This window comes from Candoia aspera, chromosome 2, assembly GCF_035149785.1.
Source record: "Candoia aspera isolate rCanAsp1 chromosome 2, rCanAsp1.hap2, whole genome shotgun sequence".
Classification (NCBI taxonomy): Eukaryota; Metazoa; Chordata; class Lepidosauria; order Squamata; family Boidae; genus Candoia; species Candoia aspera.
Genome location: NC_086154.1, coordinates 110,820,116 through 110,832,721, shown reverse-complemented (window position 1 = coordinate 110,832,721; position 12,606 = coordinate 110,820,116). Strand labels below are relative to the sequence as shown.

Below are 12,606 nucleotides of genomic sequence, written 5' to 3'. Positions count from 1 at the left end.
AGGCATGATTTTTGCCAAGAAAGAGAACTGCCATTTGTTGCAGTACTAGTATTTTTCTAGTGGTGACCCTGGCTGATCTCAAAAATTGAGTAGAATCAGATGTGGTTAGTACTCGAATGGGAGACTATAAGGATAATAGGCTAGACCAGAAGAAGGAGGTGGCAATGTATTTTTTATTTAAATTATTTATTTATTTGAGCATGCATGAAGTTTATCTAATACTGTACCTCAACCCAAGTGAGGTATAGGTGGTTTACAGATGTATTATTACCCAAAACATACAGAGACATGTCCATGAAATCACCAAGCATTAAACTTCACTGGAGAAGACTTTACGTTTTCTTTAGAAGTGTCATACAGTTTGTGCATATGTATATATGTACATATATTCCATCCTTACAAGTAGAGTGTAGAAGAACATTGCTAGTGTCAAGCTGAATATATTCCCTTTTTGTGATTTCTTACGTTCCTTTCTTCTCCCTCTGTTTTTGAATTAATGCTTTCTGTCCTTGACCTGTTTGCTTTGAAAATGAAATCTGTTTAGGTTGAGTTATTCAGTTTCCTTTTTGAAATTCAGGCTGGTGTGTTTTGGAATCTCTTTATCCTTGCTGATTTCTGTTCATAAGAGCAAAGCTTCTTTGCATACCAGTAATTTTCTCCCCAAATTGCAAAGAAAAAGTATTGTGGCATAGCCTTTTATAAATTATATGGTAATTTGATGAGATTAGAATCATACCCAGTTTTGAAGTAAAATTACAGAATGTGTACGTTTTAAAATAGACACCAAGTTACAAAGGTGCAGAATTCTGAAGTCTGCAAGAAGAGAAATCCAGTTGTGATCAATTGTTGACTATTCATGGCTAGGTGTCAGCATCTTGCTTGTAGTTCTGTGTTGGACACACAAGTGACGCTTTCAGCTGTGATTCCCTAAAATACAAAATCCTGATAATTTGTTGCAGCTGAATTTCTTTTAAAAAGATGATATTCAATAGGAATTAATCTAGGTTTCTGAAAGATTTTTCCGTACTTAGGTTTTTCAGCATAGTACATCAAAGAGGGTTACTGCATGCTTTGACAAACTGAAATTTCAATATGATCACACTGCACCTACCATAACTTTTATATACTGTGAGTGAAAATAATGCAATCAGATGCAAATTATAGCCACATGAGGCAGCTATCCAGCTGTAGATTGTAGAAATCTGCTAATAGGATTCATATTATTGAGCAGTGTAAAAGAACCATATAAGGTAAGGTCCTTCACTTTCGCTTGGAGGTTTGTCGTGATGAGAGCCTTATATTTAATGTAATATTTTGCAATATTTAATTATATAAAACAACATTACAGATTTTTAAGATGCTAAATATGACCAGATGTTTGTATGTTAAGTTTAATTCCATGGATCATGGATGAGTGATTCAAGCAGTGATTTGGGTCCATTCCGTTTCAGCATCCATGGGTTTTAAAAAAGTAATTTTCAGCAAGTGATGACTAAATATCAAGCATTTTTTAAAAGAACAATTATATAAATTGAAGTAGTTTACCTTTTTCATTTTTTTCTTTGTAGTGGGAGTTAATTTGTTTTACTTCTGTATAATCATCTATTTATATGGTGATCTGGCAATCTATGCAGCTGCTGTCCCAGTTTCTCTTATGCAAGTGACTTGGTAAGTATGCTTTTGGTAACAGTACTGTTTATGTGATAATTTCTACCTGAAAAGCTAGAGGATGATGTAATTATTTCATATTGATGGTTTTGACTTTGTACTGATATACTTACTTAAATTTATATCCCAGTTTTCAAGGCCCATTTCAGATAAAACAAAACTTAAAAGAGCTAAAATCCACTTAAAACCATTCTTAGAAATAATCATTAATCAAGCTCAAAAGAACAACCAGCAGCAAAGGGAATGGATTCTGTTATAGTGGCAATGAGTATACAGGTAATCCTCAACTTACAACTGTAAGAATCTGACACACTTGTCCCAGTAATGGTCTGACTCATGCATCAGTTAAAATGCAGAATTCAGATTTATTGAATGTGTACAGAATAGAAGAAAAAGCCATGACTAAAGATTCCTGCTTAAGCTACCTAATTAAAAGCAAGCAGGAAAGCCAGAACCCCCCTCTACATTCCTTTCCCCCTGACACCAGCAGTCCAGTATTCCACTTCCAGATGTCTTTGGTTGACTCACATCATTAGCCCAAACATCATATTTTCACACTCCTGTTGAATCCTCCCTCCCTCCATCCTCCTTTCCTCCCGGCGTTGGCTCGAACTGGCAGATGAACACAATCAAATGTTCCATCAGTTCTTTGATCATGGATTCTGACATACTGCCCCTCCTGAAAAAGACAACTAACAAAATTAATATAAAACAAGCTAAACAGCATACATAATAACTAGGATTTATGTTTATTAGGATATTTTGCATAAAACTTCTTGAGACGGTCTGGAGCTTTATCATGATAACTATCCACCCATTCGTGGTCTGGGAAATGCTTCCAGCGAATTAAATATTGCAGTTTGTCTCAATGTTTTCAGGCATCCAGGATTTCTTTTACTTCAAAATGTTGTTCCCCTTCAGTCATCATGGGCGTGGGGGCTGGTTCCTCAGGATGCCATTGAGAATCCTTTCGCACTCGTTTTAAAAGGCTGCAATGGAAAACAGGATGGATTCATTTCAAATTTTTTGGAAGTTTTAATCTAACAGTTACAGGGTTGATGATTTTCTCAATTTCAAATGCTCCCACAAACTTCAGACCCAATTCTTTGATTGTTGCAATAATTGCAGGAATTTTGTGGACAAATACACTTTTTCTCCCATTTTAAAATCCCATTTGGGATATTTTTTTTGCTGTCAGCATATTTTTTACAACTTTCTTGAGTGGCGGCAAGTGTGTTTTTTAAATTATTGGCCATTTAACACTTATTTGCTTCATCCAGTCACTGGCAGAATGGGACTCAGATGGTCCTTGCAGTAATTCGGGGATTGGCGCAAACTCTAGGCCATACCCTATTTGGAAAGGAGACAGCCCCATGCTCTGGTGCACAGAATTATTGTAGACAACTTCAGCAAACAGCAACAGGTCTACCCAGTCGTCCTGTTGGTAACTTATATAACATCTTAGGAATTGTTCCAGGGTGGCATTCAATTGTTCACACACCCCGTCCATTTCCGTATGGTACGATGAGAAGAGGGCTTGGGATGCTCCAATTAATTTCAAAAATGATCTCCAAAATTTTGAGGTATACTGGACCCCACGATCGCTCACTACTCTGTTAGGTACCCTGTGAAGTCTATAGATATGCTGAATAAAAAGCTTCGCAAGCTGACTGGCAGTGGGCATGCCTGCACACGGAATAAAATTGGCTGTTTAGAAAAAAGATCTGTCACAACCCAGATCACTGTCTTTTTCTTACTTTCCAGCAACTTTCCTATGAAGCCCATAGCAATTTCTTTCCAGGGCTGGGTTGGATTAGCCACTGGCTGTAATGATCCTTGAGGTTTTCCCTTTTCTTTTTTGAGGTGGCACAAACCAGGCAGCTAGCCACATAATCCTTCACATCCTATCTTAGACTTGGCCACCAAAGTTGTCTACGTACTAGATGCGGGGTTTTTACCAACCCAAAATGACCAGCCGACTTGGCTTCATGACTGTGTTTTAAAATTTCCTTACATAGAGCCTCTGGTGCATAAATTTTATTCTCTGCCCACCGCATTCTGTCTCTCTCCATTAAAGAAGTTCCGTTTTCTTGCAACCAGTTATCACTTTTAAGCTCTTGGCTTAGTTTTTCTTTTAACAACTTAGCATACAACTTAGCATCTCTGAGTTTTTTCAGCACCTCATGCACCAAGTGAACATGCTACTTTTCATTTTCTGAGAAGATTAAGGTATCATCCAAATACACTAAACATCCTTTGTACATATGCTCATGCAACACCTCATTTATAAACTGCATGAACACTCCAGGTCCTCCTTTTAACTCGAACGGGAGAACCAGGTACTTGTAGCTTCCGAGAGGGCAATTGAAAGCGGTTTTCCATTCATCCCTCTCCCGAATACGCACTCTGAAGTATGCCTCCCTCAGATCCAGCTTTGTAAAAATCTTTCCCTTGGACAGGTGAGACAACATATCTTTCATCAGAGGCAGGGGGTATTGGTTTGTGCTACAAATAGCGTTTAACCCTCTATAGTCTGTGCACAGTCTTAAAGTTTTTTAAGTGGGAACCTTTAGTCATGGCTTTATGTAAGAATCTGACACACTTGTCCCAATAATGGTCTGACTCATGCATCAGTTAAAATGCAGAATTCAGATTTATTGAAGATGTGTACAGAATAGAAGAAAAAGCCTCGACTAAAGATTCCTGCTTAAACTACTTAATTAAAAGCAAGCAGACAAGCCAGAACCCCACTCTACATATCTTCCCCCCTGACACCAGCAGTCCAGCATTCCACTTCCAGATGTCTTCGGTTGATATGATCTTGACTCACATCATTAGCCCAAACACCATATTTTCACACTTCTTTTGAATCATCCCTCCCTGCTGGTGCTTGACACACATTGGCTCGAACTGGTAGATAAACACGACCAAACGATCCATCAGTTCTTTGATCGTGGATTCTGACAACAACCATTCCTCTAATGATTTTTATGACAGTCCTGGGAAAAGTGATTTATGACTGTTCCTCCCACTTACTGTCATTGCAGCATCCCCATGGTCACGTGATCAATATTTGGGCACTTGGCAACTGACATGTATTTATGACAGTTGCAGCATCCCAGGGTCACATGATTGCCATTTGCAACCTTTCCAGGGGGCTTCCAACAAGCAAAGTCAATGGGGGAAGCCAGATTTGCTTAATGACTGTGGCAAAAAAGGTCGTAAAATTAGGTGTGACTCACTTAACCACATCACTTAGTGACAGAAATTCTGGCTACAGTTGTGGTCGTAAGCCAAGGACTACCTGCACCATTGGGAGACTTGAAGGTTGGGGACAGATCATCTTGGAGAAGGCCTATCCACATGGTCGCTAAGAATTGACACTGAGTTGATAGCACGTAAATCAAACTGATGGCAGATTTAAGTATCTGGATATATTTGTTCACAGATCAGATGGTTTCTCCCAAGCTATTTAGGATTTTCAAAGTGAAAACCAGCACTTTGAATTCTGCCTGAAAAACAATTGGCAATTTATACAAATATTGCAAGATAAGCAAAAAGTACCAGTTAGTAACCTAGCTGTAGCAGGAATTACATCTTCTGAATGCTGTCTAGGGGCAGCCCACTTAGAACATATTGCAGTGATAAGAAGTAAATGCAGCATGGAGAACCATTACCATATCCAACAGGTTAAGGAACAGTCGTAGTTGTCACACTAGCTACATCATGTGCTGCTTAAAAAGCTATTATTATTATTATCATTACTTGATCCCCAACTTTTTCCTGGACATATTATAGAGGTATATATGTATGAATAAGAGTCTCTTCACATGTTCAGAGGAATATTAATAATGTGCTTTGTTTCTTTTTGTCAGTAGTATGACTGGTAATCAGTCATGCAGCGTGGAAGATGGGGCAAAGTATAATGACACAGACGAGTGTTGGGGGCCAATCAGGAGGATTGATGCTTACAGAATTTATCTGGTAGGAGTCATTAACCAAACTCACAGAATGAATGTTGCTTTGTTCGTAAACAAAATAACATTGTAAAATAATGATTGATCTAAATTTTAAGCCTACAGTCTGCTGTTGTTTTCAGCCTCTTTCTCTTCTTTTTTTTTCCCTGGAAGTTTAACTTTATACCTTTCAATAGGTCAGTCTTGTACTGAATGGTGGTAGTCCCTAGGTGGTAGAGCCATTGTGGTGGAAAATTAATGACACTTTTCAATGGAAAATACTTCAGCCTCAACTCAGATTTATCAGGCTGTCTACACACTGCACTTGTCAGCATGGTATCCTGTCAAGTTTTAGCTTTGGCTAACTGTAGCACTCCCTTCCTAATTCTTCTGGTCTTTTCTGGTATAAGGCAATAACTTAAATAGCTCTTCCCCTCCAGGCCAGAAGTATTTACATTACTAATGAAATGATGAAAGCTTGAAGGCTTGTCAGACTACCTTGGAAAACAAACTCTTAATACTGCTACTCAGGTGCAAGAAAGATTAGATGTTTCTTATACTTCAACAGTTGAAGTAGGACTGCTCATTGTATGCTGGCAGTTTCCAAATGAATGCGATTTTAGCAAGTATGTTCATTGGTCCTCTTTTACCAGTATTCCGGTGTATATTAAAACATTTTACTAAAGCAGGTTTGTGTAAATTTTGGGCTTGGGATCCACTTCATTTTACTCCAAACTTGAGATGCACCAGTTGAAGCTGCATAAAAAAAATACATTGCATACTTTAAAAAAATATTGAGCCCAAGAATGCTGTTTTAGTATCTGAGCTAATTTCACCCTTTCTATGCAGGAATCAATTCATGTTTACTCCAGGCTATCTTGATTTTAGCAATATAGTATAATTTAAAATGTTAATAGAGATTTTTTTGGCGGGGAGGCTGTTGTAGTTAATCAAGTGACAATCTGAGGTCTTTGCTTGTGTCTACCGCAGTTTATCCAGAGATTACCCTCTTCATATTCCTATTGTGAAGTTTGTCAGGAATTTACTTTGACGTGTGGCTGTTATTTGGCCACCAAGCACTAAGCATAATAATTAGGGATGAGATGGATAAAACAAAAGTCTTTTTAAAAAGTTTATCTGATATTATTGCTAAAACCATTGCAGTTGAAGATGGTAGGTAAATCATGCAGATGGCAGGGAAGAAACAAACCTGAAGCAATAAATACAATTTTTCTTGGGGATACAGTGTGCATCTTAAGCTTTGTGTCTGCACTCCTGACTAGATTATTACTGTGAACAGCACACTTCTAGAGGATGGGTGACACACAGTAATAATGCTGAAACAGGAAGAAAGCCTTAGTAATATTAAGAAATGCCATAGTCTGGTTAATTATTTAAAGGAAGTATTGTTTTATTAAATTGTGTCTAGGACTATTTCTCCAGAATTTTTATACCACTGAAGGTTTTCTTATTGAATTTCAATAACTGTTTGATGCAGCAGAAGGAAAGGCAGGCAGGCGTTAATTATAGCCTGTATCTCCCAGATATTGCACCTATAATTCATAATATTTTAAAGCCAGAGATGGAAGAAAATGTGTCTTTATGGAAACAGTAGGTTAAGTGTTCTGTGAAAGCAATAATACTCTGTAATAATACAGTTCTATAATGCTGTCTTTGCTGGGCTTTGTGATGCATTTGGCACCTTTAATGTTGCGGCTTTAACAGCATGTAAAGATTGGTAGTAGAATCAAAGAATCCTCTATGCTCACATGCTGGCTGGCTCTAAACTAATAGGAAGAAGGGTAGGGTTGAGTATTTCAAAATTATTATTCAAGGTCTAGGTGCATGCCAACTTTGAGATGAAGTGCCTGAGGAAGCTTTGAATAGGAATGGATGTGTGAAAGTTGGCTAAATTATATATAATTATCAAGGTAAGTCTTGATTGTTGTTAAAACAGCCAGTACCACTTTTTTCTCCCCAGATTGAAAGATAAATTTCCGATGCTAACTGTGGCCTAGACAGCTCCTCTTTATGCAGAACAGAGACTACTGAATGCATTAACTAGAATTTCGGTCCGGCAGCACCTCAGATTGTGTTTTCTCTAAAGTTTCATGCAAGTTTATCAGGGAGGGGATGATAACTTATTGCATGTCATGATGGACCACATCTAACAGAATTGGAAAACCTGTTGTGTGACCTTCTAGATTGAGGTGTTGGAAATTTTAGGAAGAAAATTAGGTCAGGCCTAAATGCTACCTCAAGCCTTTAACTGCATAGACCAGTCAGCCTTGCATACAAACACTTTAAAAAAAAAAGTTTTAGACTAAAATTAGGCAACCTGGTCCCCAAAGTTGCATGTGGTTTTTTTCCTTTATGGTTTTCAGAGCTTCATATGACCACTACAGCTGAAAGCTAGCAATATGATTTACTGCTGTTTTGAAATAGAAAACATATAAATTGTAACATAAACAATAAAATGGATCTAATATTAAAAAAAAATCCAAACCTCCCCCCAGCACAGGGGAAAAAAAAGGAGCATCACCTTGCTCCCATATGTTATAGCCTTCCCAGTCTTCCTACTTTACTTCATTATCCTGAATACTGTGGCCTTTGCTCTGTTAAAAGAAGAAGAAAAGCAGCAGCAGCAGCAGCAGCAGCAGTTGTTAAATAGAATCCTTGGCCATCCCTCAAAGTTGTCGTTCCCTGGTCTAGATCAGTAAATGTTTTCCTCATTGTACAATTCTCCCACTGAATAGTTGGGTGTACTTTTGTAGAAACAGTTTCCCTAACCGGCTTGTTGGGAAGGAGAAAATAAGATTTCCAATTGAGTCCACTGCTATTTTCAATAAATATGGTAATGATTGCAGCCCATGTGACTCTGCTTTCAAACTGTCCACTTTCTCCCCTCCCCCAGAACATTGAGGTTTGCATTCTGACTTATATCCTCCAGTTTCCTGTATTGTATTTAGAATCTCAAAATTGCTGTTGTCTGCCCATTATGGTCAATTATTACATGTACACATGTGCATACTCACATTCACACAAACATACATATACAGATAGGGCTGTCTTCTCTTTCTCCTAAGATTTCTGTTTCTTTTTACTCTTGTTCCTCCGCTTCTGTTGCAGTAATAACTTTCAGATACTGTATCCTGAAGCTGGGAAAGAAGAGGAGAGAATGAATGACATAAAAACATTATTTTGTGGTTTAATGTCCAAAAACTCCTCCAGAAATAGTTTGCATTCCCATGCCTTGAATGAAAGCTGAGTGCCGTGCATGTAGTAAAAATATTTAGACAGATTAAGTTGCTCTCTGATGAATTTCCTACCTGTGCAGCATCTTAATATTGCTCAGCAGGCTCCAGCAACCTAAGCGTAACTGCACTGTCTGGTAGACCTACATTTAAACTTTGTCTTTCACAAGTTTCAGTCTTGACTCTCTCGTAAACTACTCTCTGGTAAAATACCATTCGCAAGTATAATCTTGCAAAATAAGTAATTAAAGGAAAGTTGTTTATATGCTTGAACTGATTCCCCCACTCTCAAACATCATTTTGCATCCTTTTTTTTGGAAGATACAGATGAGTTTTGAATCTGGATTCACTCATGGAGTATTATCAATATCTTCTTTTTACTAACTGGCATATTTGATAGCATGAATTCCAGAGTCCCTCCTTAGGGGGGAGATGGGTGGTGGTAAAATTTGACAAATAAATAAATTCATGGCAATGCAGATTTATTGGTTTAAGCAAATGATAAAGTCTTACCAAGTTTTCTGGTTCTTATGTATTGTTTATTGGCACCAAAGCATTCAGACTCCAAGCAGTTTTGGAATAAGAAACATGTGCAATCTCCAGCTGAGTTAATTTTTCCCACTTTAGCTCAAGTAGTAGTTTGAACCCTTATTAGAAACCAACTTGCAGTGCTGGTTTGGAGGACATACCTTTTGCTAGTTTGGATGAAAACAGTTTCCTATACAGAAGGAGTAATTAATTGACTTGGGTTAAGAGAAAAGTTGAGGGAACATAGCTTTCTTGTACAATCTCAGACCATGGCTTGGCATTATGCCTGAAAATCTCTGTATTATTTATAAGCTGTCATAAATATTTTTTCTTAGTCCAGAGTGATGAGGCAGTTATGCAGAATACATTATTTAAGAATGGATCATTCTTTGCTATACATTCTTGAATTAAGGTGTTTGCTTTGTTCTGTATCAGTTAAAGTACATGTGGATTATGAATTAAATAATTAACATTCTATGTATTGAATTCAGCCTATTTATTCTTAATCTTATTATATCAGGCCCTTTAGCAGCTGACTAAAAATAAAAGTGATTTTTTCCTAAGTACAATTCTCACAAAATTCTCATTAGCAAGATTTATTGAGATGAATGGGATGTGGTTACAAGAATTTTAGCAACTGAACCTATTATTGATTTAGATCCATTATGTCATGCGTATATTAGGACCAAGTCATTCTCATTTTTTTTTCTAACAGGTGTTTTGTGATTCATTGAGAAGGCAGGTCTCTTCACTGAAATTGGAGAGGCTTGCAGCTGGCTTTTTACTAACTGTCTTCTGAATATCTATCAAAGGAATAAACCTTTACACGTTACAGCACTGCTGCAATCTTTGTTGCTTAGATCTCTATCCTGGCTGTTATGTTAGAATTTAATTGAAACAATTAACAAAGGCTACAAGACAAGAATTGCAAACAATTCTTTTGGTATCTACTGTCTATCCAAGTTGCTTTGTTTTCACTCTACTATTCAACTATTTTTCAAGCACAAGGAAATATTTGAAGCTTGCTGGATAGGAGAACATATTGATTTGATAGAATTTGTTGCAGAATATGTTATCTCCAATCTGGCTTGGTGCTGTTTGAGACATTTTGTTACATCTGTTCTGTCAGGGCTTGGGCTGAAATTTTTTGAATTAATTAGGATGGGGACTGTATTCAGGCATATAGGTTCACAGATGCTGCAGTGTAATAGGGAGCCTAGCAGGTGCAGGCTGAGCAAAGATAGACATACAGATGGTTTAATGGAGATTATCCCAGTTGGAAGCATGCTAGTGCAGTGAGTAAAATGAGGGTTTACAAGTGCTTAAATTCTCTTTAGGAAGAGACAATGCCATACCAGGCTGGCACTGATTAGAATGACAGGCAAGTAGACCTCTTCTGGTCTGATAGAATGGCAATACTGGGTTGATTTCCAAAAAAATACCAAAGCTTCACTTCTTACTTTCCTCCAGTATGGTGTTACTTCCCAGAGCATTACATAAGAGAAATGAACCCATGTGCTGTATCAGTATCTATGATTCCTATTTTTTCCGTGTTTTTTACCCCTCCCATTCCAGTCACTGGAGATGTCTCCTCTCCTGTCTGCAGACCCTGAATGACAGTTGATATTTCTCATATGCAGTACAACCCTAGAAAAAATTCAAGTGCTTTGCAGTGGAAAACTCACATAATTTAGCATATATTATGAAGTAAGTATTACTTTGATGGCTGAAAGCGAAGAGGAACTGAGGAGCCTTATGATGAAGGTGAAAGAGGAAAGTGCAAAAGCTGGCTTGCAGCTAAACCTCAAAAGAACCAAGATTATGGCAACCAGCTTGATCGATAACTGGCAAATAGAGGGAGAAAATCTGGAAGCAGTGAAAGACTTTGTATTTCTAGGTGCAAAGATTACTGCAGATGCTGACTGCAGTCAGGAAATCAGAAGACATTTAATCCTTGGGAGAAGAGCAATGACAAATCTCGATAAAATAGTGAAGAGCAGAGACATCACACTGACAACAAAGGTCCGCATAGTTAAAGCAATGGTGTTCCCCGTAGTAACATATGGCTGCGAGAGCTGGACCATAAGGAAGGCTGAGAGAAGGAAGATCGATGCTTTGGAACTGTGGTGTTGGAGGAAAATTCTGAGAGTGCCTTGGACTGCAAGAAGATCAAACCAGTCCATCCTCCAGGAAATGAAGCCAGACTGCTCACTTGAGGGAATGATATTAAAGGCAAAACTGAACTACTTTGGCCACATAATGAGAAGACAGGACACCCTGGAGAAGATGCTGATGCTAGGGAGAGTGGAGGGCAAAAGGAAGAGGGGCCGACCAAGGGCAAGGTGGATGGATGATATTCTAGAGGTGATGGACTCGTCCCTGGGGGAGCTGGGGGTGTTGATGACCGACAGGAAGCTCTGGCGTGGGCTGGTCCATGAAGTCACGAAGAGTCGGAAGCGACTAAACGAATAAACAACACAAGTATTATATGGGAGGAAATATATCCCTGAGAATTTTGTCAGACCTCTTGTTACTAGAAAATGCTGCCACTCTAGTCTTTGCAAAATGTCCAGAAATATTTTGCTAATCATAACTATTTTACTTAGATGTCATTGTTCAAGCCCAGTAAATAAATTGCTAGTATTTAGATACAGCCTCTAAACATGGACTGTTGTGGTATATTCCCCACATAAGTGCACAACTTTTCAACCTTAGTATGTCTGGCTTTCTGCACTGAAAAACTGTGATTAAATTATGCAAAGCATGTTATTTACATTTTGGTCCAATAAAAAGTAAATGGGGTGTTTCTTGTAGGTCTAACATTTCCCAAATACTCTAAAAATGAAGCCCTAACCAAGCAACTTTTATGTGTTCTGGGTTTATGTATTGTTCCTGTTTTCAACTGTAAACTTGTGAAAAATTTGTGGATTGGGATAAAGTTATGAAAGATCTTTCCTGTCTAACATATCCGTGCTACATATTTTTGGGATTTGAAAGGGAAATAGTCAACAAGAAGGTCATGGTCTAGCTCGACACATTCTTGTAGGATTTATTGTTGTTGCTGAAATACTTTATTCTAGGTTCTCATCTAATTTGGAAATTAAATTAGTTTTGTTGTCCTGATGGAAGATTTTTATCAGAGGGGGAGGGATTTTTTATTTTTTTAATACGATACCTTATTAGATTGCCTTCAAGACTTG

At 37.9% G+C, this 12,606-nt stretch overlaps 1 protein-coding gene across 2 annotated transcripts in view; it reads left to right on the top strand.

Moving 5' to 3' along the window:
- The window catches only part of TMEM104 (transmembrane protein 104), a 77,884-nt gene that overhangs the window by 30,266 nt on the left and 35,012 nt on the right, over positions 1-12,606 (top strand). For both annotated transcript variants that reach the window (XM_063293193.1, XM_063293192.1), the window contains exons 7-8: positions 1,569-1,668; positions 5,544-5,652. In XM_063293193.1, the coding sequence (XP_063149263.1) occupies positions 1,569-1,668; positions 5,544-5,652 (209 nt within the window). The remainder of the gene's footprint in view (positions 1-1,568; positions 1,669-5,543; positions 5,653-12,606) is intronic.